This window comes from Pipistrellus kuhlii, unplaced genomic scaffold (assembly GCF_014108245.1).
Source record: "Pipistrellus kuhlii isolate mPipKuh1 unplaced genomic scaffold, mPipKuh1.p scaffold_m20_p_2, whole genome shotgun sequence".
Classification (NCBI taxonomy): domain Eukaryota; kingdom Metazoa; phylum Chordata; class Mammalia; order Chiroptera; family Vespertilionidae; genus Pipistrellus; species Pipistrellus kuhlii.
The window spans coordinates 185950303-185974906 of NW_023425515.1; the positions used below are offsets into that span (position 1 = coordinate 185950303).

General features: G+C 56.9%; 1 protein-coding gene across 1 annotated transcript; it reads left to right on the plus strand.

Moving 5' to 3' along the window:
• Positions 1-1258: 1258 nt before the first annotated feature.
• ALDH4A1 (aldehyde dehydrogenase 4 family member A1) lies at positions 1259-22970 on the plus strand. Its single transcript, XM_036443929.2, has 15 exons — positions 1259-1398; positions 9124-9217; positions 9917-10009; positions 10141-10188; positions 11019-11174; positions 12585-12734; positions 12814-12888; positions 14308-14495; positions 15861-15934; positions 16616-16812; positions 16959-17006; positions 17947-18099; positions 18813-18934; positions 19898-20016; positions 20648-22970. The coding sequence occupies exons 1-15, from the start codon at positions 1343-1345 to the stop codon at positions 20758-20760; spliced, it is 1686 nt and encodes a 561-aa protein (XP_036299822.1). The 5' UTR covers positions 1259-1342; the 3' UTR covers positions 20761-22970.
• Positions 22971-24604: the final 1634 nt, after the last annotated feature.

Below are 24604 nucleotides of genomic sequence, written 5' to 3' on the forward strand. Positions count from 1 at the left end.
CACTTAGGCTCAGTTAAGGTAAAGGTTGACCTTGTCAGTGAAGATACCTAGAATGTAATTACCCACCATCACTGCTTTTAGTTAGTTTAGAGACCATCCTTTGTGTTTACTTTAGGTCTCCGAATTTGCAAGACTGCCATGCAGGCCTCCCCTGAGCTTGTCAGATTAGCATGTGGCCCCTTTCGTCCACATAGGGCTTTAGGAATACAATGGGTCCCTAAAATGCTGACATCAGAAAGGTTTAGAATCCACCTATGAACCAGGAAGTCACGTTTGGATCCCCAGTCAGGGCACATGCCCAGATTGTGTGCTTGATCATTAGTGTGGGGCATGCAGGAGGCAGCCAATCAATGAGTCTCTCTCATCATTCATGTTTCTTTCTCTCCCTCTCCCTTTCTCTCTGAAATCAATAAAATATATTTAAGAAGAAAGAAAGGAAGGAGGAAAGGAAGACTCGTAATCTGAGTTTTAAATAACATTCAAGCCTTCACCCAATTTCTCCAAGAGAAAACTAAATTTTTGATCCAGGGAGGGGAAAAATTAAAACTGCAGGAGCAACTGGTTCCACAGCCAGAGGCTTTGAAAGAAAAGCTGGGTGTAGATCAGCTCCAATGTTATCTTTTATTGACCTTAATCTTCAAAGAATTGAGCTGCTTTCTTTATCTAGGCGCCAGGCCCCGGGGAATCTGGTCCAACTCCAGGCGAGAGGTAGGGGGTTCCTGGGTCCGGGTTAGGAAGCTGGAGGCAGGGGCGACAGGCTCATCCCTGGGCCTGCACCCCGCGGGGAGACAGATGGCCGCTGTGTGGCCTTGCGGGGAAGGACGGTGACCACCTCCGTGTCATGCTGGGACAGCCGCTGCACCTGACCCCGGACCTGCGGTCCTTACCCACGGCCACGCACGTGTTCCATTCCCGCTCTCTCATTGGCTCTTTCAGCCCCCCTCGGTCATAGGAGACTGAGACACAATCGCCCTCTGATTGGCCCAGGAGCTTCCATGTGTCATTCTGATTGGCCGGTGGGGCTCACGCCCTCTTCCTCGGGAGCGTCCAAGGAAACCGGGTCATACCATTAAGAGAGGAGGGGGGAAATGTGAATACCTCTAGACTTCCCTTTTGTATTACCAGGCTCCTTGGCAAGTAATGGCCTCTATCATGCACTAAAAAAGTATTTGATTAACGTGGATAAATATATAGGTATTTCTCTTGACTTTGACTGGGAGGACAGCCGACGGGTCACCCGGAACCCCCCCTCTTTCCGAGGTGGTGCGCTCCGGGCGGGGCAGCGCAGTCAGGTTGCGACCCGGGTAGACTGTCCTGAGAACAGCGACACCGTGAGCCGGAGATGCTGCCGCCCGTGCTTCGGCGCGCCCTGCTGGCCCGCCCCTGGAGTGGGGCCAGGTGAGTGCCAGCCGGGCCCGGGGACCGACACCCCTGTCTCCTCCTACAGCGAGGAGGACCCCCTTCCCGACCTGCGGCCGGATTGGGGGGAGGGGGGTCTCGCTGCTCTTCCGGCTCCCGAGCTCCGAGAGGAGCCCCTCCGCCCTCGTCTCGCTCCTCACATGGATCTTCCCAAGGTGCCCAGTGCCCGAGTGCTGGCTTCCCCCAGGGCACTTCCGTCTTTAGTACAACACCCTCTCCTTCCCTCCCTCCGGCTCACCCTCAGGACCCACCTCCGGGATTCCCTGGGACTTCTATGTCTCTTCCCCTTTTTCAAGTTTAAGAGTTGGGCCGAAAAGGGACTCCTTTCTTGTGACGTGTGGGATAATGTGTGTGGGGTGCTAGGCACTTGGTGTATATGCTTCATTGTAAAGACCTGAAGGAGTTAGTTCATTGACGTGCATCCACCGGTGGCAGGCACCTAGGCAATGCCAAGGTATGATCGCGATCCTCGTTATCCCTTTTATTTTAAACTCCTGTGCGGTAGGTATTGTTATTTCCCAGTACAGGGGAAGACTTGTAATTTCCGAGTGGGAGTGCAAACCCCCGCGGTGTGGAGTTGGGTTCCTGGACCCTTGCTCACTCAGTGACAAATGTCCCCAGAGCCCCCGCCTGCTGGGGACTGGGTGGGGGAGGTAGGACACAGACCCTGCTCCAGAGGGGCCGACAGTCGGGTGAGGCTGCCCCCGTATTGGACCTGTGTTCGGTGGGTCTGCCTTTCGGAGCTGGGCAGCCGCCTCCTCCTCCCCCCTTGAGTTTTGTTTGCCTGATCTCTAGGACTGTGACCAGCTCTGTCTCCTCTGCTGAGCTAGGCTCTTTCTGAGTTAATCAGTGTCCTGAGGGATGGCACAGGGGTGCCCTGGGCAGGGGTGAGTTTCAACATTGCAGTGTGTCCTCTGTGGCTGGGGATGGGGTAAGGAGGGCACGAGAAGAGGACGAGGGAGAGAAGGGTTCCTCTCGAAAGCCAAGGTGGGGTTCGTAGTTGCCACGCCCTGCCCTGCATTCTCAGACCACCCCTCAGACTGCACACGGAAGTACCATAGAGGTACAGCGTGACCTCGTTTCTTGAACTTAATGTGTTCCGGAAGTCTGTTCGAGAAGCGATCTGTTCGAAAACTGAATACTTTTTCCCCAATTAGAAATAATGTAAACTGAATTTATCTATTCCAGAGCCCCAAATGATTTCCTGTTTCAACCTTTCTTTTATACAGCGCATGTCTAATGTACTATTTAATTTATAAATAAACACTACTTTACTTAAATTTATCCAACCACCCACTACTAGCCCTAAAGGAATCCTCCAAAATCCTGTCACCAGCTAACTGCTTTGACTTTATCCAATCAAACAGCCAAGCTTGGTAATTTTGGTAATTGGTTCTGTTGTCAGTGGCAGGACTTTCTACAGCAAGCGTGTCAGACTCACAGTTGGTGGGCCGCTTGCCTAAGTAAATGAGGCATGTGGCACGCTGGCCCTGGCTTTGACATGCTGGTTCTACAGCTTTTGTTTGTTTGTTAATCCTGACCTGAGGATATTTTTCCCCATTTATTTTTACTGGTTTGTTTTTTGTTTTTTTTTTGTTTTTTGTTTTTTGTTTTTTTTTTTTTTTAGAGAAAATGAACGGGAGGGAGTGGGAGAGAGAGAGAGGAACATTGATTGGTTGCCTCCCACATGTGCCCCAGGGCTGAAGAATGAACCTGCAACCCTTCAGTATGGGCCTAAGCTCTACCACTGAGCCACACCGGCCAGGGCTCTGCAGCTTTTTTCACGGGCAGGCCCATACTTCCCATACTTAGAAGTGCACTAAGCCACCACCCCTGCCCCCCAGCCACGTGCATTTGTTTATTCGAGGTGACTGGTGAATGCACAGATTTACTAAGCCTACTCAATCTAACTTTAAAATTATAATTCATATAGAAAACTTTTCTGTGAAAAATTTTAATTTTAATTATACAGATGTGTCTATGTAAGTGAAAATAGGTAAACTGAATAATTTGTCAATTTTTTTAAAGAGATGAATAGTTTTTTTTGTTTTCGTTTTTTGTTTTTAATATATTTTTTATATTGATTTTTTACAGAGAGAAAGGGAGAGAGATAGAGAGCTAGAAACGTCAATGAGAGAGAAATACTGACCAGCTGCCTCTTGCACACCCCCTACCGGGGATGTGCCTGCAACCAATGTACGTGCCCCTGACCGGAATCGAACCTGGGACCTTTCAGTCCGCAGACCCACGCTCTACCACTGAGCCAAACCGGTTTCGGCTATTTGTCAATTTTTTAACGTACACATTCAGAGAACTACTTTATCATGTAATGGACTTTCGGCTGTAACAGATGCCACCTCGCCCAAATTAATCTGTTTTATTGAGGTTTTACTATTCATAATACATTTGTAGGGAGGATTCAATGAGATAATCACTCAGCAGGGTGCCAGGCATGTTGTTAGTGCTTCATAAATGCTCTTTGATGTTTCCGGGGCAATAAAGTATATCATCCCGCTGGAGGTGCCCCTCCCTCCTGGACCTGCTCTGAGCCCCACACAGTCCACTTGCACTGCCGGCCGCTTATCTCTGTGATAAGGAGGATTAACCTAATCAGGGCCCAGATAACAGCAGCGGAAGCCTGGGTGCTGAGTGAAGCTAGCTAATCTCCCTTCTACTCTTCTTCTTGGCCTGGCCACCTGGGCCTCAGCCTCGGGAGCCCCTGGACCTGCGCCAGCCCCCGGTGCCAGCAGTGCGCATGGCCTGGGAGTCCGGTCCTGGGGCCTGGTGTCTGCTCTGACATTGCTTGTGCATTATTTTCTTTTCTTTTTTTTTTTTTTAAATAATCTTTATTGATTTCAGAGAGGAAGGGAGAGGGAAAGAGATGGAAACATCAACAATGAGAGAGAAACACTGATTGGCTGCCTCCTGCACATCCCCCTTGGGTAAGGTGACAAGATCGCCCTGCTTTGGGCGGGACAGTCTCAATTTTTAACAATTTGTCCCGCATCCCGCAGCGTTTTAAAAAAGTCCCGATTTTGGAAAAATCGTCGCTGGATGCGGGACAAATTGTTAAAAATCGAGACTGTCCCGCCAAAAGCGGGACGATCTGGTCACCTTACCCTTGGGGATCAAGCCAGCACCCCAGGCATGTGCCCTTGACCGGAATCGAACCTGGGAGACCCTTCAGTCCGCAGGCTGATGTTCTATCCACTGAGCCAAACCAGCTGGGGTGCGTTAATTGTTTTCAGAGGTATTTCTCAGGTGCTAACCCCCGGCTGAGCCGTGTGTCCACTGGTGAATGGAATGGACACAGGCCGGCCCAGCGGAGCTTACGGCCTGGTGTGAGCGCCGTAATGAGGGTTGTCACGGGTGCTGTGAGGAAAGTGCGGGCTAATGAGGATCCGAGAGGGGTCGTCCAGTGGTTTGAGGCCGGCCCCATGGAGAGTGTCCCACGCAGAGGGGAGCGCAAAATGAGCTGGGGGGTGATGGGTGCGATGGTCTGGAGGCATCAGCAGGGGGTCTGGCTTTTTTTTTTGCGGAAGAAGTGAAGGCCATGAGGAGTTTTGAGCCAAGTGCTTACTCGGCCTGATGATCAGATTTTCATGTTAAAACTGTGACTGACTGCGGTTTGGAGAGTAGCTTGGTGACAGTGGAGCCGGAGTGGCCATTGCAGTCGCCCAGGCAAAAGCTGGCGGTGCCGTGGACCAGGGTGTAGGCCGAGGGAAACCCGGGAGGGAACTGAGCTTCCCGTCCAACCCCACCCTGCCCCGCACCCCCTCAGTTTTAAGGCCGCCTTGGCTGTCCAGCCCGGGTATCCCCCATTGCAGGAGGTGTTTTGATGTGGCTCTGAAAGCTCAGATTCCAGGACCTGCACAGGGTGGGGAGGGGGAGCTAAGGTCTCACACCCAAGCCGGGAGGTCCCCAGGTGAGCAGCAGGGGCACTTCAGGTCGCTGGGGAATCGGAGTCAAATTCGGACTCTGCCCTATGCCTCCTTCCTGAGGCCAGAGGCCCAGAGCTGCCCCGAGAATGGCCGGGTTGGGTTCATGTTCATCCCAGACCCAGGGACCTGCTTGGTGGGTACTCGGGAAATATGTGGTGAAAAATGTGTAAGCCTTTTCCACCACACCCGAGTTATCTATCACCGAGCTCTTGAAATGTGGAATAAATGTGTGCTGGCTGCATGCATGCATGCATGAATGGATGAACAAATGATGCAGGCCTGCCTCGTAGAGGCCCTAAGTTTGTGAGTAATTCCTCCATGCCTTGCCCTGAGCCAATGGAAGGGTGTTTCTTTCCAGCCCCTGGATTTTTGTTCTTGGCTCTATTCCACTCAGGATGATCTTTGAACTGGTCTCTGTCCCCGGGCCTGGACTTTCTAGGTTTAGAGAGAGCCCTTGGGGCGTGTGATCCTGAGGTCACAGTGGACCTCTGTCCTGGGGACAGTGGAGTGGGGTCTGCAGGATTTCTGTTTCGGACCCTGCCTGGCCGGGGACAGGGAAAGGAGAGCTGGTAACGCGACATTTCCAGCTTCTGCCCTGGGTGCACTAGGGTGCTGCTTATTCCAGAAGCATTCGGTGAGCACCTGGGCCAGCCCCTTGGGGTGTCTGGGAACCGATTTGCCTTTGAAAGCCTGGCATGGTGGAGTGAGCATCCTGGAAGATCTTAGTTCCTTTAGAAACTCCTAAGAGCAGGAGGGTGAGGAAAGGCAAGCCATTTCGTTCTCACAGGGACCTAGTGTTACAGAATAGGGAAAGCAAGGAAAATCCCAGGAGGAGTGGGGTAGGGAAACTGAGGCAGAGAGTTGAACAGCTGTTTGTGCCCACCTTCCCTAAACCTATCTTCCCTAAACCAAGGACACTTAAGAGTAAATGATTTCACTTCTCCCCAGCCAGGGGGTAAATAGCTTAAAGCACCCTACTCTGGGAGACATAACAAATCCATTTAAGTGCCATTTGCCAATCACACCCAAATGAAGAGAATAAATCAAGCTGATGGATATTCTCTTGACCCACCACTAAACATCCAGCCTTTAAAACCCCCGAAAATGAAGGTCCCAGTGCTCTCTCCCCCCCAGGGAGCATGCCTGTGCCACAACTGCCCACCCCCCACCCCCCTTCCACCCGCGCCAACCCCACACTTATCCCCTAACTCTAAGGGACCAGCTCTCCCTGGGCTAACCCCCTGAACCTGTTTCCAGGGCCCCCTTCTCCCCCTTTTCTCTCTCCCCCAGAGAGCCAAAGCAGCCCAGCCCCGGCTCCCCTGCTGTTTCTTCTCTGCCCTTCCCGTTTGACTGCCCTCACGTGTGTTGGTGCTGCCTACATTGGTGGATAAATTCTTGCTTGCTTTGCTGCACGCTGTCTCTTGATTGAAATCTTGGCTCAGAAAGACAAGAAGGGAGGTTCCTCGTCTTGCCCAGTAACACTGGGGTGGGACCTAGGATGACCCCTCTTTCAGATGCGGGATGTGTGCTGAGGTCTCCCAGCAGCCTTGGGCTTTGGTCTGGGGTGTGTCTGCTCAGAACTTGTGCTATTCCCACCCACCAGGTCGGGGGTTTGCAGAGAGGTTGGGGTGGCCCCAGGCTCCAGCCCAGCACTTGCGACGGTGGGGGGAGGGGAGGCTTTCTAGGCTTAAAGAGAACTGGCCGCATCTGGTTTACTGATTGGTGGTGGCGTCCTGCTCCTGAGGTCCCCGGCTAGACTCCGCCCCCCTTGCTGGTTTCTGCTGGCCTCCTGCCCCCTCCGTCCCACTATAATAGGAGGAAGGACAGTGCGGGTTTTAATTTATTGAGCACCTCTATAGCTTAGCATTGTTTCCTCAGGTCTCCATAGTCACCCCACAGGATGGGTGTCAGTGATCTGCCCAGTCACGCAGCTACTGGAAGGGGGAGGGCGGGGCCTGAGGAATGTGTCAGGGCCTGGTGGGTGTGGCCTGGGGGTGAGGAAGGGGAGAGAGGGAGAAGGTCCCTGGGATACCTGGCCCTTTGGGATTTTAGGCCTCGGCCCTGCCCCTCAACCACACGGGCCCCTTTCTGCTCTCCCCTGGGCCCAGACCACTTTCCCAGCTCTTCTTAAACCTCCTCCAGGTCCCGCTGAGCTCACCTCTTCCGGGAGGCCCTCCCTGACCACCCTGGCTCCACCCTTCCCCTTGCTGACTCATTTCCAGGGCCCTTCTGTCATCAGAGGGTTTATTTCTGCCCGTGACCCCCACTTGGCAGGAGTCAGCTGCGTGCAGCCAGAGCCTCACTGTGTCTCCGAAGTCCGGAACAGCGTGCGGGATGCAGCCCGGGTTCAGTAACCTTGTAGGGGGAACGCAGGACCTCCCTCACAGCCCCTTTCTGTTCTCCTTCCTCCAGGCCTCCCAGCCCAGCTCTCAGCTCCCACCCACCCTCTTCCCAGAGAAAGGAAGAAGCCCCCAGCCCTCATAGGCGGGCCTTCCCGTCCTCCTGCTGGGCATCAGCCACCTCCCAAAACACCGGCCTCAGGCAAGGTCACTCTGAGGCACAACAATACTGTGGCATAGTTTTGTCTGAGCGCAGACGGAAACAAGGTCACCGTGCCACCCCCAGGGGACCAGACACCCCCGTCTTGCTACACGAGGGGCTGCTTCCCCCAGGGGTGCACGCTCCCTCCTCCATCCAGCAGTAACCCCACTTGTCCACCTGCAGGCGCATTCCCATGGTCTCTGCTGGGGATGGTGACACCAGAGGGAGATGATTCCTGGGTTTTTCTGGATTCCAATCCAGGTCTCCTGCTCTTGATCTTGAACTAGCCATCTTCCTTTTAGGACCAAAGTTACCTTATTTCTATAATGAGGCCCTGGTGAGAGCCGTCGATTGGCCTATCCATGACGGATGGGAGGCCGTCTCCAGTCTAAGGAGCCCTGTGTGGGTTAGGTGCCTTTGTCATTGATGTCCCCATTTACAGATGAGGAAACTGAGGCCTGGAGGAGAAGTCCCACCGCTGAGGCTCCAGCTCTGGAATGACTGACTCCAAGGTCTTACCCACTCGTCCTCCCACCTCATCCCCCCCACCCCCACCTTTAGGGTGATGGCCATAGTGGTCACTGAGCAAGAGGTCACAGGTTCCAGACTCAATAGGGGCTCCAGAACAAGGAGTTCTTGAAACTCAGTGCCCAGGAACCAGACCCTGAACCCCCAAACCTGCCCTCCCTCTCTGTGAGCGGAGCTCAGGGCACTCTCCAAGTTCCCGCCTAGGCAGGTTTCGAACTTTCCTGCTCGCCCTCGGCTGGCTCTGTGTGCTGGGGGCTCAGCTCCGGGATGTCCTGCCTCCTCAGCTTAGAGGAGCGACCGGATCTGTTCTGGGACCCAGTTTGCCTCGTGGGGAAACGCACTCCACGCACGCACACTGAGATATGCTTTTGCACCTCTGGATTTCAACTCCAAACACGTGGGGTTGGCATGATTACTCTCACTTCTCATGTAGAAACAGGCTCAGAGGAGGCAGCTCATGAGCCCAAGGACACACAGCAGGACTGGGACTTGAACTTGGATTTTGCACCCCAAGGCTTGTCTCCGCGCCCCCCCCCCCCCCCCCCCCCCGGTTCTATAGTTGCTCTGGATCTCAGGATTCCAGGCCAGCCCAGGCCCCCCTGTTGGAGACTGGTCTGTGGAGGTCTCTGCTGACAGCCACCTCTCCCTGCCCTTCATCCAGCTGACCTGCCACCTCTCCCTGTCCTTCATCCAGGCTTCGGTGGAAACACGCCTCCTCCCTGAAGGTGGCCAACGAGCCCATCTTGGCGTTCACCAAGGGCAGCCCCGAGCGAGAGGCACTGCAGAAGGTAAGGTGCAGGGCATGGGAGGCAGCCTCAGCAGCCCAGCATGCTCTCTGAGCTGAGCCATGCCCCCTCCCGCCCCTGCTCCCAGCCCCGGGTCTGGGGAGGCGGTGGGTCCAGAGCCTGAGAGAGGCAGGGAGCAGCCGGGTGGCCTCGGTGCCGTCAGGAGTCATATGCTCACACACCTTACATGCTCTCCCATTAATTGCTAGCATTTTAAAACAGAGTCCACATACATGTCAGGTGCAGTTTTTGAATCTTTTTTTTTTTTTTTTTAATATATTTTATTGATTTTTTACAGAGAGGAAGGAAGAGGGATAGAGAGCTAGAAACGTTGATGAGAGAGAAACATCGACCAGCTGCCTCTTGCACTCCCCCTACTGGGGATGTGCCCGCATCCAACGTACATGCCCCCGACCGGAATCAAACCTGGAACCTTTCAGTCCGCAGGCCGACGCTCTATCCACTGAGCCAAACCGGTTTCGGCAGTTTTTGAATCTTTTTAACGGGGAAACCTGTCCATACTGGCCTCGCCTTCCTGCGTGACAGGAAGTGACCGCGGAGGGGCTGCATCCTGTCCCCCCAGGGAGCACATGCTCTCCGGCCACAGCCCCACCGGCCGCCTCCTTGGTTCTGGTTCTGCGTCGGGTTCTAGGTGGGAGAAGGGGAAGGAAGTGCCCGTCTGCCATCTTGTCCCCTCCTCAGGCCTTGAAGGACCTGAAGGGCCAGACGGAAGCCATCCCGTGCGTGGTGGGGGACGAGGAGGTGTGGACCTCGGACGTGCAATACCAGGTGTCGGTGAGTCCGATGGGTGGGCAGGGCCGGGCCCCTCCCCGAGCCTGGGGTCCTCAGGCAGCACTCGGAGAGGGGAAGTCAGCTTACATGGCACCTCCCTCCTGGGCAGTGACCTCACTCTTCTCTCCTTTCAGCCCTTCAACCATGGACACAAGGTGGCCAAGTTTTGCTATGCAGACAAGGTGAGTCCCTGGCAACGTTGGGGTTGGGGTGCTGCCCCTCTCCTGTCCTCCTGGTTTCAGACTTGGAGGTGGACATCAGACCCTGCTTCCCTCTGGCACGGGGGATAGGCTATAGATGGGACAGCTGAGAGTGGGAGTCCTGGATGGGTGCCTTTAAAGGGCCAGGCGCGCCAGGGTTAACTTGAGCCTTGTGGGAGCTGCCTTGATCCGGGCTGGACATGCTCTTGCCATGGAGCAGACCCTGATGTGGGGGGGGTGGGGGCGGTGGATTCTGGAGAGCTGGGGCAGGGAGATTGGAGACATCATGGATGGTAAGTCGGACGCCATTGGTATCAGGGAGAGGGGCTGGGGTTACCTGTGGCTCGGGGTCTAGGAGCGAGCATCACGTGGCAGTGAGGCAGGTGGCATTGGGGGTGCCGGCAGCAGGTGTACGTCTTGGGTTGTGGCTCTGACCTGGCCAGGATACGCCCAGGGCCCTGACCTTGAGGGCTGGTGGCTCTAGGTGGTGGGTTCAGGGGCCCCATCCCCAGGATTAAGGTGAGGCCCTGACGAGGCCACAGGAGGACGTGGTCTAACAGCTGAGGGGCTCAGTGCCAGGTGCTGGCATGCGGACCCCACTGGCAGTCAGACTTCTCCAGACTGGCAGCAGGTCAGGTTCCGCGCCTGGGTGGCCTGTGGCAGTGGGACACAGTAGCCACCGGGGAGGGGACGCTGAGGGCTCAGGGAGCAGGGCCTTCCCGGGGAGGAGTGGACCTCCAGACCTCTCCTCCCTCGCTCACCCCTGGGACCCTTCCGGCCACAGAAGAAGCCCCAGCTTGTCCTCTTCCTAGGCCCTGCTCAACAAGGCCATCGAGGCCGCCCTGGCCGCCAGGAAGGAGTGGGACCTGAAGCCTGTCGCAGACCGGGCCCAGATCTTCCTGAAGGCGGCAGACATGCTGAGCGGGCCGCGCAGGGCAGAGGTCCTTGCCAAGACCATGGTGGGACAGGTGAGGTGCCTGCGGCACAGTGGGGGGTTGGAGTGGGAGGCAGTTGCACCCTGTTCAATTCGGCAGTCATCAGTTCTGGGTGCCTAGACCTGCTCTGCTGGCTGGAGACTCAGAGACATCCTCGAGGGACAAGGCCTAGGAGAAGGGACACACAAAATGGTAGACATGGTGGACTGTGCTGAACCTGCGTGCCCGACCACGGAAATGCCCCTTCCCCTCTGTCCGCACCCTGGCAGGCCTTTGCCATGCTTCGCCTGAGTGACAGTCGCCTTGTGCAGTCCTCTGGGCTTGGTGGGACCCTGCACCCTCAGGTTTTCCCGACACCCCAGCAGGCTGCTCAGGCTTACACCCCACTGAGAGGCACACCCAGATCCTGAGCCCAGCCCCCAGGGCCCCGCATTCCCACCTCTCTCCAGCTCGCCAGCTGCTGCCCTTCCCGCCAGGCCTGCCTGTGGTGATGCTAGTCTGGACCTGGTGACATTCCTGGACACCATGGCGTCCCCTATCCCCGCCTCTGCCTGGTGTCTCCTGTCTGAAGTGCTCGCTCTCTTCTGTGCCCCGTGAACTATTACCTATCAATGGCCGGCCCAGATATCACCTCCACTGTGAGGCTTCCAGAACCTTCTCTGCCCAAACAGCTCAGCCTGCCCCCTAGCATGCTGTTCATTTGTCAATTACAGCCCAGTTCCCAGTGGGGTGGAATGACTTCCTATGTGTCTGTTGCCCCTTTACAAGCTTTTTGGGGACAGTGATCACATGTTCTCGTTAGTTCTCCCTCTTTCTGGGCCTTGCGTCATGTCTTCCCGGATAAAGGTTTTTTGAGTGAGTGCATTTGAGCCAGAGCAGCTGAGGAGGGAGAAAGCGTTAATTTCACCATCCACAGGAAGGAGCCTTGAGGGGTTGGTCAGCCCAGCGCTCTTCCTGCAGTGAGAGCTCCCCCTGCTGCACAGATCGGTATGGCAGCTCCACACCCTGCCAAGTGTCCCGATTTTCTCAGTGGCCCCTGGGGTGGGTATCACGCTTCGAGTGTCCCAGGTGAGCCACACCTGGGCAGGAAGAGACACACAGAAAGTTGTAAGAAGCGCAGTAGCCGAGCAGAGCAGGGGGCAGTGTCTCACTTCCTTGGCTCCATGTCCAGCAGGGCGAGCAGCTGCCAGTGACCCTGTGTGCCAAGGTGGGAAAGGCCCATTTTTGCTGCCCACAGTCCTTTCCCCGCGGCTCACATTCACCATCGGGAAGGACAGACGGTCTAAGGAAACGTTTGCAGTCACAAGGCCTGGTTCTAGCCCAGCTCGCCTAGTGAGGGCACGTATTTACCCTGCGGCAGGAGTCACCGTGGCACAGGGTCCCACGTCAGGGCCAGCGGAGGCAGGTCTGCCACTGCTGACCCCCGGCCTTCCCGCCTCACAGGGTAAGACAGTGATCCAAGCGGAGATCGACGCAGCGGCCGAGCTGATCGACTTCTTCCGATTCAACGCCAAGTTCGCCGTGGAGCTGGAGGGGGAGCAGCCCATCAGCGTGCCGCCCAGCACCAACAGCGTGGTGTACCGGGGGCTGGAGGTACCGCAGGGCCAGGGTGCACGCACCCGGGGGCTGCTGGAAGCCTTGAGCTTGGCCTCACCACCTCCTCTGTCTCCAGGGCTTCGTGGCGGCCATCTCCCCTTTCAACTTCACTGCGATCGGCGGCAACCTGGCGGGGGCGCCGGCCTTGATGGTGAGATACGGGCCGCGGGCAGGGGTGGCGGGAGCTCAGCACCATTCCCGTCTCGAGCCCTTGAGGTCCCAGCCCCAGTCACGGCGAAGCACAGCGGGTGGAGTGCGTGTGGGGCCGTGGGAAGGCTTTGAGGTCAGAGGCTGGTTTGGGTCCCGGCTTGCACTGCTCTAGGTGACCCCATTAAGACTGCACTCTGCTCTAAGGCGGTTTGCTCATCTGCAAAGTGGCAGCAATAGGAAAGCCTGTGTCCAGGGCTGTGAGGAGCGAATGAGACGGCCATGTGACACGCCGAACGCCAGGCAGGTCTGGCCCTGTGCAGGCCAGTCTGTGGTGACAGGTAGTGATGGTGATGATTAGCTCACCATTGAATGCTTGCTGGGTGTTGGTGACTTAGTTGCCATGGTCGTATGGGTAGCTTTTTTTTTAAATCTTCACCCAAGAAAATTTTTTCCATTTTTTTTTTAGAGAGAGTAGAGGGGAGGAAGGAGAGAGAGAGAAACATTGATGTGAGTGAGATACATATATTGTTTGCTTCTTGCATCCGCCCTGACCGGGGCCAGGGATTGAACCTGCAACCCTTTAGTCCACAGGCCAACACTCTACCCACTGAGCCAAACTCCACTTAGTTTTTTAAAAAGTGTTTTTACTGATTTTTAGAGAGAGAGAGGAAGGGAGAGGGATAGAGAAATAGAAACATCAATGAAAGAAACATTATCGATCGGCTGCCTCCTGCATGGCCCCCTCTGGGTATTGAGCCCGCAACCCAGACATGTGCCCTGACTGGGAATCGAGCCGGTGACCTCTTGGTTCCTGGGTCAGTGCTCAACCACTGAGCCACACTGGTCAGGGCTCCACTTAGTTGTAAAGAGTGAAGCTGACCATCGTCCTCATGAGCTTCTGTCCGATGGGCAGACGGGGCCCTGCCTTCGGAGGGCCTGGGTGTCTGGGAGTCGCAGCAAGAGGGCTGACAGTCGTCGGGGGCCTGGGCCCAGGCAGGAAGGCTGGGTGATCCGGAGGATGCTCACGCACACGGCCATCCCCGTGCCTCTGCCCACAGACTGATGCGCACACGCGCACACGCCCACGTGCTCTCACCGGGACACGTGCAGAGAGAGCCTTGTGCGCACTTGCTCAGCCACACCCGTGAGCACCCAGCAACTCAGAAACGCCCAGAACAGAGCTGCCTCAGGATGCAGGCGGGACCAGCCCGTGCAGGCTGCTGGAGGAAGGGCGCCTGGGCTGGGGCGGGGTTGGCGAGGGCTGTTGGAGCACATGCCTGGCACCTGGCGGTGTGGGCGGGCAGGGGACATCCTGGCCTGCACAGGGGCCTGTGGTCCAGGGGAGGGATGACCCGGCTGCAGGGTGGGAGGAGTCAGACTGGTGGCCCCAACCTGTGTCATCCTTGTGCCTCCCGAGCAGGGCAACGTGGTCCTTTGGAAGCCCAGCGACACGGCCATGCTGGCCAGCTATGCCGTCTACCGCATCCTCCGGGAGGCCGGCCTGCCCCCCAACGTCATCCAATTTGTGCCGGCTGACGGGCCCACCTTTGGGGACACTATTACTAGCTCCGAGCACCTGTGCGGCATCAACTTCACAGGCAGCGTGCCGTAAGCGCCTGAGAGGGGTGGGCGTGGGGGGGTGGGGAATAGGATGCTTCAGGGAAGTCCGCCTTTCACCTCTCCAGAGCTGGGCTGTGAGGAGCCGATGAGACGGGCACGTGACACGGTCTGCCGCTGTCCGTACTCACTTGCTGTGCTGCTGCAGGGGAGCCACTTCCCCTCTCTGGGCCTCCGTGTCCTCACTGTCCCAGTGAGGGCGCTGCTGCTCTGCACACAAGTCTCTCCACATGAGACAGGACAGCAGGGCCTGCACCCGGGGGGAGACCGTGGGAATGGAGAAAGCAGCAGGCAGATTCGATCGCCTGTCTGTGGGGTCGGGGTGGCGGGTCAGCGGGAACCTCCAGGCTCGGGGCAGGAGGCATCGCTCACAAAGTGGCACCCAGAAGGCCCAGCAGTGGGGGGTGAGGGCAAAGAGGAGTCACCTGTTGGTTACTTTGAGTTTGGGGTGCCCACGGACCACCCGGCTAGAGATGTCAGGGTCAGCCCTGGGGTCCTCCGGCTCCCCCACCCCCTCCCTCCCGGGTGGCACTGCGGCGTTAGAATTGCTGAGGAGGCCGTTTCCAGAGGCTGCTCTGCCAGCGCAGCCCCGCGGGGCCCTGCCTGCTAGCGGGCGGAGCAGGCTCGGCCCCCATTTGCCATGCTCTGATGAGCAGAGGCTTAAAGGTGGGAAAGTCATAAATTAGTATTAGCTACTGTGTCGCCCGCTCCCTGGTGATTAGCATTTTTATTGTTTTGTGGCGCTGGGGTTGGTCACACTCGGAGCCCGGGGAGGAGGCGCCCGGGGAGGAGGTGCCCAGGGAGGAGGCCGGGCCCACGCTTCCTCTCCCAGGATCCTCCTCAGTTTGGCCTCTGGAGCCTGGGTGCTGGGCAAGAGCGCCCCATGCAGATAGGGACAGTGTCCGGCCCCAACTGGGCACGTGCGGTGCGCTGGCACCGTCTGAGTACTGGACTCATTAGAGTTAGTCACGGAACAGCCCTGCCGTGGGACTGTTGCCTCCAGTTCCCCATTCCCATCCAGAATAGATGAGAATTTGAGGCTCAGAGAGGATAAGTAATGAGTGATAGGTCACACAGCCATGGGTATCTTGAGTTAGAGCTTGAACCCAGTACTTCCGCCCCCCTCCCTGGGCTTCTCTGCACTGTCTTGCCACCAGGGCTCCCCTTGCTGCATCCCTGTAGCCTGTGATGCTCCCCATTTCTAGCTGCCACCACCTACTGGGTCCCCTGCTCGCCTCCCAGGTTGCTGACCCTGGCGTTCGTTCCTCACTGGGCTTTTTAGCCCCACCCATCTCGACAGTCACCCTCAGATACCCGAGCTGGCTCCCTAATCCCCGCTTTGTCTTCTGATTTCAGCACCTTTAAAAACCTGTGGAAGCAGGTAGCCCAGAACCTGGACCGCTATCGCACCTTCCCACGCCTGGCCGGCGGTAAGGGCCCCTTCCCCTGCCCCCTCCCCCATGGCTCAGGGAGCCTTCCTCTCCTGGCCATCATGAAAGAGGAGGAAAGATGCAGCCATGTGGGGTAGTGCTGCAGGATGAGCCCTGGGGGGCCATAGGTGCGGAATCCTGCTCTGGCAGGCACTATGCCAGAATGCATTTTTCTTTCATTCATTCATTCATTCATTCATTCATGCTTCAGTCATTCAGCAGTTTAAGTGCCATGAATAGGGAAGGAGCCCTGGCAGCTGACATGGGTGGGTCCCTCTCCTCTTGCGGGGGGGGGGGGGGGGGGAGGTTAGGGGAAAGCTTAAAGAAAGCTGTGCCTCCTTTGGGAGGGGAGTGGGGCCTAGGATCCTGCTATCATTGTATTGGGCAGCACCCTGGCCCTGGCCTCAGTTACTTCATCTGTATAATGGGGGAGTTGGTCCTGATGACCCCTGATGCCCTTCACCCTTGGGCGTCAGTTTTTTCATCCGTAGAGTGGGAAGGTAGGCCTGGCTCATCGGTGTCTGGGAGGCTGTCCCGCTCTCACTCTGTGCCTCTCCTGCTCTCATCCTGGTGTGAGGGGCTGATCACAGGGCCCCGTGGACAGGTGTAGGCAGGGTGGTGGGCCCTGAGCTGGCCGGAGGAGCCCGCCCCTTCATTCGTTCCCCGCCCTGGCCCCTGCAGAGTGCGGAGGGAAGAACTTCCACTTCGTGCACCGCTCGGCGGACGTGGACAGCGTGGTGAGCGGGACCCTGCGCTCGGCCTTCGAGTACAGCGGCCAGAAGTGCTCGGCCTGCTCCCGCCTCTACGTGCCGCACTCGCTGTGGCCTCAGATCAAAAAGCGGCTGCTGGAGGAGCACAGCAGGATCAAAGTGGGCGACGTGAGTGCTGCCTCCGTCCCTGCCTCGGCCCAGCGGGGGGCTGATGGGATGGGAGGTCCCGCGGGTGGGCTGGGTGGGCGGGAGGGGCCTGCCTTTGTCGGGGCCTGTGGCAGCTGAGTCTCCTGTGGTGTCTCCCCTGCCTGCAGCCTGCAGAAGATTTCGGGACCTTCTTCTCCGCAGTGATCGATGCCAAGGTACGGGCTGGAATCCAGTTGCTCCAGGGGGGCTGAGCCTGGGCTGGGTGGAAGAGGGAGGAAGAGAGATAAGGGCCTAAATGGGGGACAGCCCCACCCCACTGCTTCCGGGAAGGCAGCCAGATTGCCACCCTGCCTCCAGCTTGGTGAAGGGCAGAATCCTCCAACCAGAGAACTCGCCTCCTGCACACCCTGCAGCCAAGCTCAAAGCCCCTTTAAGTGCATGTTCATACACAGAGATGCAATTAGGCCTGCACACCTGTGTGCATAAACCTAAGTGTGCACGCATGAACACGTTCATGTGTAGGCATGCATGTCTGCTTTCCACAGAAATGCATACACATTCATACATGCATATCTCCATACATGAACAAATCCACCCATGTGTGTGCATGCAAAGATATTCATATTCAAAGGCAGCCCGGCTCTTTGTTAAAGTGCAAAGAATATCTTTGTGTTTAGAGGCACATGTGTAGGTCTTCATGGATAAACATGTGCATGTTACAGGCATACATATAAGGGTGGGCAAAAGTAGGTTTATAGTTGTAACGTAAGTAATACAATAATTAATCGATAATACAAGAATAAACTGTGATTCATGTACTCATAATTGTAAACCTACTACTGCCCATTGTGTATATTTATGTGCTTTAACAAAGCAACATGGTCATTCATATGCCTGAATACATGTATGCCATGTGTGCCATGTGTGTTTGGTTATATTTATATGTGAATATATACCTGTAGTTCTAACACACACAAGCATTCATGTCTGCCCTTGTCTCCGCCATGGCTCATCCAGATACTCAGGGCCCTCCCCTCCCCCTTTCAGAATTCAGGTCCTTCTGGAACAGGTGTATGGGGTGAGTGTATTGCAGGGCTGCTGCTGGGAATGGTCCCCTAGCCGGTCTCTGACACCCTTCCTCCCTGCCCCCTGCAGTCCTTTGGTCGCATCAAGAAGTGGCTGGAGCACGCCCGCTCCTCGCCCAGCCTCACCGTCCTGGCGGGCGGCAAGTGTGACGACTCTGTGGGCTACTTCGTGGAGCCCTGCATTGTGGAGAGCAAGGACCCTCAGGAGGCCATCATGAAGGAGGTGACTGGGCCGGGTGGCTGGGAGCACCAGAGGACAGCCTCCCACTCAGCACAGCACACACATCGGCCCTCGTCCATGGTCTTCTCGGGGCGTAACCCAATTACAGGAGGAAAGAAGGCCCTAGACAGCGAATATCACACCCAGTGAGAGCAGAGCCAGGCCTTGAGCTCAGGCCTCCTGACCCAAACCCAGAGCTGGCCTGACAGCCTGGCCATTGTTGTAGCACTCCCATTGCCCACGTCCCACATCAATCTTCCCATCTGACATTGGCTCTTGATTGAAGTGAGGGCTGTATTATCAGTCCCATTTTACAGATGAGAAACTGAGGCCCCGAGAGATCAAGACACCCGGTGGCAGCAGGGACAGTATATTGTTGGGCAGTTCCTGGACCTGCTGTTTCCAGAAGCCTACCGTTTCCATGGCTTGGGCCCGTGCCCCTGTGGGTGTGGGTTTGGCTGGCAGGGGCCCAGAAGTGTCCTTGGACCTTTTGCCACGGTGGGATGGGTGACAGGGCAGGATCTGGGCACGGTTCTGTCTTGGAAGGAATCAAGAGGGATATTGCGAGGCCTGGCCCTTCTTGCAGGGGCTGAGGTGTGGACTGGGGCCTGGGGACCGAGACTGGGAAGAGAGGCAGAGGCCAAAGCAGGCTGGGAAGCCTCAGGGCACTGGTCCAGGCTGACACTGACCTTGGACTTCTCTCCCTTCTCTCCCAGGAGATCTTCGGGCCCGTGCTGACCGTGTATGTCTACCCAGATGACAAGTACAGGGAGACACTGCAGCTGGTGGACAGCACTACCAGCTATGGCCTCACAGGGGCAGTGTTTGCCCAGGATAAGTGAGTGGCCACAGCCCCTCTGCTCTCAGTCTGGTGTCCTGCCCACACCCTGGACACTGCCCTCCTGGACATGGGTCGTAGTAATAATGCCGCCCCTTGCTTCCTGTCCACTCCCCTCACCTCAGCCCTGGCTGGCAGGCAGGCCTCCCAAGCGCAGGGACCCAGAGGCAGCCGGGTCTTTGTTACAGTTCCGGTCCTGGGCCCCATATCGAATTTGGATCTAGGATGGGCCTGGGAATGGGAGCTTTTGCCCAGCTCCCCGACTCTGAGGGGCCCCGCTACTTGAGGTCATCGTCTCAGCTGCAGAGGGACACGCGCTCAGGCCAGGGTGCACTGCTCATCCTTCAGAGGCAGGATTTGAACCGGTGCCATGGTATTCATCCTGAGGCTTTGCTTTTCCCCACCTCCATGGCTCCCCTTGCCTGCCTCTAGAGTAGGGGTGTCGAACTCAATCAGAGAAGGGGCCAAAATCTAAAATCCAGCCTAAATCGCGGGTCGAATGGTTTACTGAACAGTCATAAACTGTCATTGTGATGGAAACGCAGCGGAGTGCAGTGATGACAGCGTGGTGCGGGCCACATTGCAAGGCCTGGCGGGACGGATTTGGCCCGCGGGCCTTGTGTTTGACACATGTGCTCTAGAGGGAGGGGATGGAGGTGGGAGTGGAACCTGAGGGGCAGGCTAGGGGCTTGGGGGTTCCCCAGTTCCCGAGGTCCAGGATGGGCCACTCCCTTGAGTGTGTGCTCAGTCCTTGCAGGAGCCACTCAGGGCCGTGAAACCCCCTTTTCAGAGGGGAAGCTGAGGCTCAGACCCTGAGTCACGTGCCCAAGGGCCCACAGCTGGCGGCTGGCCCAGCACTGCCCCAGGCTGGGCCTAGTGCTCTCCTGGATAACCAGCCTGGGCTGGGGGTGGAGGCTGGACCTGGGCTGGAGCGGTGGGTGAACCGGCTGCCCTGCCTTGTAGGAACATTGTCCGGGAGGCCACTGAGATGCTGAGGAACGCTGCCGGCAACTTCTACATCAACGACAAGTCCACTGGCTCGGTGGTGGGCCAGCAGCCCTTTGGGGGAGCCAGAGCCTCCGGTGAGTGGGTCCCGTTTCCAGAGGGGAGCCATGTTTCTATGGGAGACTTGAGAGCCTTCATTCAAGGCTGTTAAGAGTAATAAGAACAGCACTGTACTCACCCCGAGACCTTTCAGCAACCTCGTGAGCCAGGGTGCTAAATTCTCCCCATTTTACAGAGGAGGAAACTGAGGCACGGGTGGTGAAGTGACTCGCTCAAGGGCACATGGCCAGGAAGTAGTGGAGCTGGCATTGGACCCAGCTCCCGCAGCCTGTACCACCATGGTCCAGGTCACTTTGGTCCAACTCCCTCCTACTTAGAAGTGGGGAAACTGAGGCTCAGATTGGGCTGGTGACTTGCTAAGATCCCAGCTGCCTAGTGGCAGAGCTGGTGCTCTCCACAGTTCCCCCCTGCCCCTCCACTGCCTCCGAGGCACCCCGGGCAGGTGGGGCACATGGACCCCCGGAGTGTCTAACTCACAGTTCTGGCCCCACCCAGCCTCCCGCTAAGGGTGCTCCTCACTGGTGCGCTTAGGGAACTGGCCCTGTGAGCACATTCTGTTTGAGTTTAAGTGCCAGTGCCCATTCATCCCGTCAGCTCCTTCCCACGCCTTGCCCTCCTGCCCAGCGCTGTTGTGTCTCTTTCCCACAGGAACCAATGACAAGCCCGGGGGCCCCCACTATATCCTGCGGTGGACGTCGCCCCAGGTCATCAAGGAGACCCACAAGCCTCTGGGGGACTGGCGCTACTCGTACATGCAGTGAGCCCGCTCGGCGCCTCTGCCGTCGGCCTGTCTGTCCGTCCGGGCAACTGACCTCGGTGCGCTGGCCCACCCAGCCCCCCACTGGCCCGTTTCCTGGCCTGTCCCACATCTCGGGGTCAGGCGCCCAGCCCTGGTTTGATCCTGCTGGGAAGGGACAGGAGAATTGCTGCTTATCCCATCGGCCCTCCTAGGAAGGACCTCTCAGAGGCTGACCTTGGTGCCGGCTGGCTCGCCATCTTTTCTCTTTCTTCTGCTCTGTGGCCCAGTGGTTTAGCTGGGCTGGGGAACGTCTGGCCTGAGGGCCACATAAGGCCCACAAAATCATTTGGTCTGGCCCTGCCAAGGCATTAGAAGGGAGTTAATTAAATATTTGACCAGTGATAGCAGGCTAGTTATTAAGTTGATAATTTTGTGTGGCCCACGAATGATGTTATAAATATCCACATGGCCCTGGGCAGAGAAAAGGTTCCCCACCCCCGGTTTAGGGACTTGGGGAATGACAGCGGGGCAGCTCCCGACCCCTTGTGGGAAAGGAGGCGGCTCTGGGCCTTTTGGCAACCTCATTACCCCCAGGGGCTCCTGGCCTTGGCCCTGGCCTCTCCAGGGCTGCAGGAGTGGGTGTACCAGGGTGGTCTGCAGGGTGCCAGGGCACTAGCTGACCTTGCCCTCTCAGTCTGGGTCATCCTCCTTTCACACTAGCTCTTTGCCCAGCCACACGAGCCAGTGGGTGCCTGTGCCTGACCTTAAGCCTTAGCTGCCCGTGTGCCTTTCTCCAGGGCTCCTGCACGCCCATGTGACTCCTGCTGTCTCCATGTGGTGAGGCTGGGGGCCGCGGGAGGCCGCCTGCCAAGATGTGGGGCAGGCTGGGCCTTCCTGTTGGGGCTGGGATTCGGAAACTGGATGGGCCCCGCCTCCAGGACGGCCGCCCTCAGCTGCATGGGGCTGGTTTCCCTGCAGGAGCTTGTTCCCACAGGCTGTGGACGCACAGGCCCAGGTAGCTGTTGCTCCCACTATCCCATCCCCCCTGCCCTGGGTCCCCGCCCTGCCAGGACCTGGAATTGCCCATAGAATCTTCTTTGCATGCGAGTGGCTTGGCGTAGACCGGCCCTCGGGGGGCCTGTTCTTTGTGTGCTGCAGCCCATTGTGGACTCAGCCAGGTTGGGTTCTGAGCGGCCAGGGATGTGTAAGGGGTGACTTGGGAGAGCAGTTTTAATGGAGCCGAAAAGTGCTGGGCCCTCCTCAGGACAGCTGTCAGGGCTCCCCACAGGGCAGGGCGCCCATTGCCCAAGAGCCATGACCTCACCCAGGGCGAGCGGTCCGGGGCGAGTGCTGATGCCGCCTGCCAGGGTGTGGGTTCTACACTGTTTCCCACAAGGCACCAGGTCAGGAGGCTGGTGGGTGGGGTGGAAATGTTCCTGGTTTTGCTGACTCTACACTGTGAGGGGCCATGGGACTTGACCTGACATCACCCAATAAAACACCTGTTACTTCATCAAATCAGTCTTTCCGGTGGGGGTGGGGGTGGGGGTGGGGGTGGGGGTGGAGGGACAGCTTCTAAGTCTGATGGCATTGCCAGTGTGTCATTAGGTGTCAGGAGCGCAGTTCCCTCTGTGGTGGAAGGAAGGGCAGGCACTGATGTATGGGAAAACCTGCTGCGGTGGTGGAAGCTCTGGAGCCAGATGGGCTGGGTTCAAATCCCAGCTCCAAAAAGCTGTGCCACCTCTCTGACCTTCTGTCTCTTCATCTGTAAAACGGGAAAAATAATAAATGTATACCCACACAGAGGTGGTCATGAGAATTAAATGAGTTACCAATGTAAGTGTTTAGAACAATGCCGGACACAGAATTCATGATTCGCCAATGTTACCCATTTACCCATTGTTGTAACAACCACTGTTATGTGCTGTGATGCGTTTACATGCCTGGATATTTTAGTTAAATGTCATTCTAGATGTTTCTGTGAAGGTGTTCAGTGGACTGAGTAAAGCAGATTACCCTTCATCATGGGGGTGGGCCTCATCCAATCAGTTGAAGGCCTTAACAGAAAAAAGACCGAGCTGCCTTGAACAAGAAGGAATTCTGCCAGGAGACTGCCTGTGGACTCAATCACAACTCCTGGTCTCCGGGCTGCCAGCCTGCTGGCAGGATTTGGATTTCCTGACCCCACAATCTGTGAGCCAGTTCCTTACAATAAACCGGTGCCTCTCTGTGCCTCCGTTCGGTCCTGTTTATCTGGAGAACCCGAGAAGAACGTGCCGGGGTCTTTGTTTCTCCCAAGCGCCTGAGGAAGCAGGTGCTGCCATGCGCGTTCTGCAGACAGGACAGTGCAGGAAGGTGAGGGGATTGCCCTGGGCGGGGCATCACTGGAGCAGGCCGGTCCAGTTCCAGAAGCCAGATGTCCACAATGGTGCCGTTGGCCTTGCAAAGACCCGCTCAGCTGCCAAATGCCATGAGGAGAGTGACTGTGGCCACTTAGCTTGAGCCCAGTTTCTGGGTCCAAGCCCACCTGGGCTAGCTGACTTGGAGGGGGACACATGTGTCCTGGCCTGTCCCCACCCACAGAGAATGCATAGGGGCTGCTCCTGAGCCACACTGACTCCCCTGTCCCAGGTCCAGCAATCTGGGCGGGTGGCATGGAGGATCTCAGAGCTCTGGGAGGCGATGGAGACTACCCTTGGCGGAGCCCCCACCCTGCTCACCCAGGGGCTACCCCTGATTCGTGCAAGAGGGGGCTTGACCCGGACAAAGGGTAGCACCCAGTGCCCAGGCTAGAGCTTATGGAAGTTAAGGATGGCAGCTGAACTTGATAGTCCTTACTAATGTTTTTGCATGAATGGAGTGACTTGCTCACGGTCACACTGAGACAGCAGAGTTGGCTGACCACTGGCTACTAGTAAGTACATTAGCTACCTAGTTTTATGGAGCCTTGACATTGGCCTTACTAGGTAAAGCACATCGGGGTGTGATAGTTACTTCAGTCAATCATCTGTGCCTCAGTCTCCTCAACTGTGAAATGGGAGCCATAGAATGTACCTTTATGGCTACCATGAGTATCTGAGGATGTGACGTCTAAAGCCTTGAGCTCAATGCCCTGGCTGGTTTGCTCAGTGGCTAGAGCATTGGCCTGTGGACTGAAGGGTCACAGGTTCAAATCCAGTCAATGGCATGTACCTTCATTGCAGGCTCAATGCCTGGCCCTGGTTGGGGCACATGTGGGAGGTAACCAATGAATGTGTCTTTTGCACATTGATGTTTCTCTCTGTTTTTCCCTCTCCCACTCCCACTCTTTTTAAAAAAAAATCAATGGAAAAATATCCTTGGGTAAGGATTAATAACAACAAAAGGTGTGCTAATCTCGGTGCACGGAAGCAATGGATAGGGCTTAAGGCAAAAATAAAGCCTTGGGCACTGTCCCGGGCCCCTAGGCTGCGCTCAGGGACTGGTGGATCTATTTCCTACACTGGCCTCCAGACAGACCACACAGGAACCGGATGGACGGGTGGTGGGGAATGAATGGAAATGGCGTGCCTCAGCGAAGAGGGTGGGCCTGCACCCTAGTGCTTCCCATGGACCCCCGGGAGCTCCGAGTCAGCCTGTCGGCCAGGAGCCGGCACAGGTGACCTTCATTTCCTTAGAGTTCATGCCTGACCGGCCGTCTCTGGAACAGCGATGGCGCGAACGTCCGGCCTCAGTCAAATGGTTCACGCTCCACGCCCGGGCCTGCAGCTGGGCCCGGTCACAGAGGGAAATGAAGAGACTCCTGGGCCCGCACGGACACGGGGACTTACTGCAAAGGTGACCATGCAAAGAGGCCTTGGGCACCTGGTCGGGTACCGGGCTCTCAG

Coding starts and splice junctions, on each gene's coding strand:
- ALDH4A1 (XM_036443929.2), top strand. CDS start 1,343: ATGCTGCCGCCCGTGCTTCGGCGCGCCCTGCTGGCCCGCCCCTGGAGT. Junction 12,889..14,307: donor CGGGGGCGCCGGCCTTGATG/GTGAGATACGGG, acceptor CCTCCCGAGCAG/GGCAACGTGGTCCTTTGGAA. Junction 18,100..18,812: donor AGGAGGCCATCATGAAGGAG/GTGACTGGGCCG, acceptor CTTCTCTCCCAG/GAGATCTTCGGGCCCGTGCT.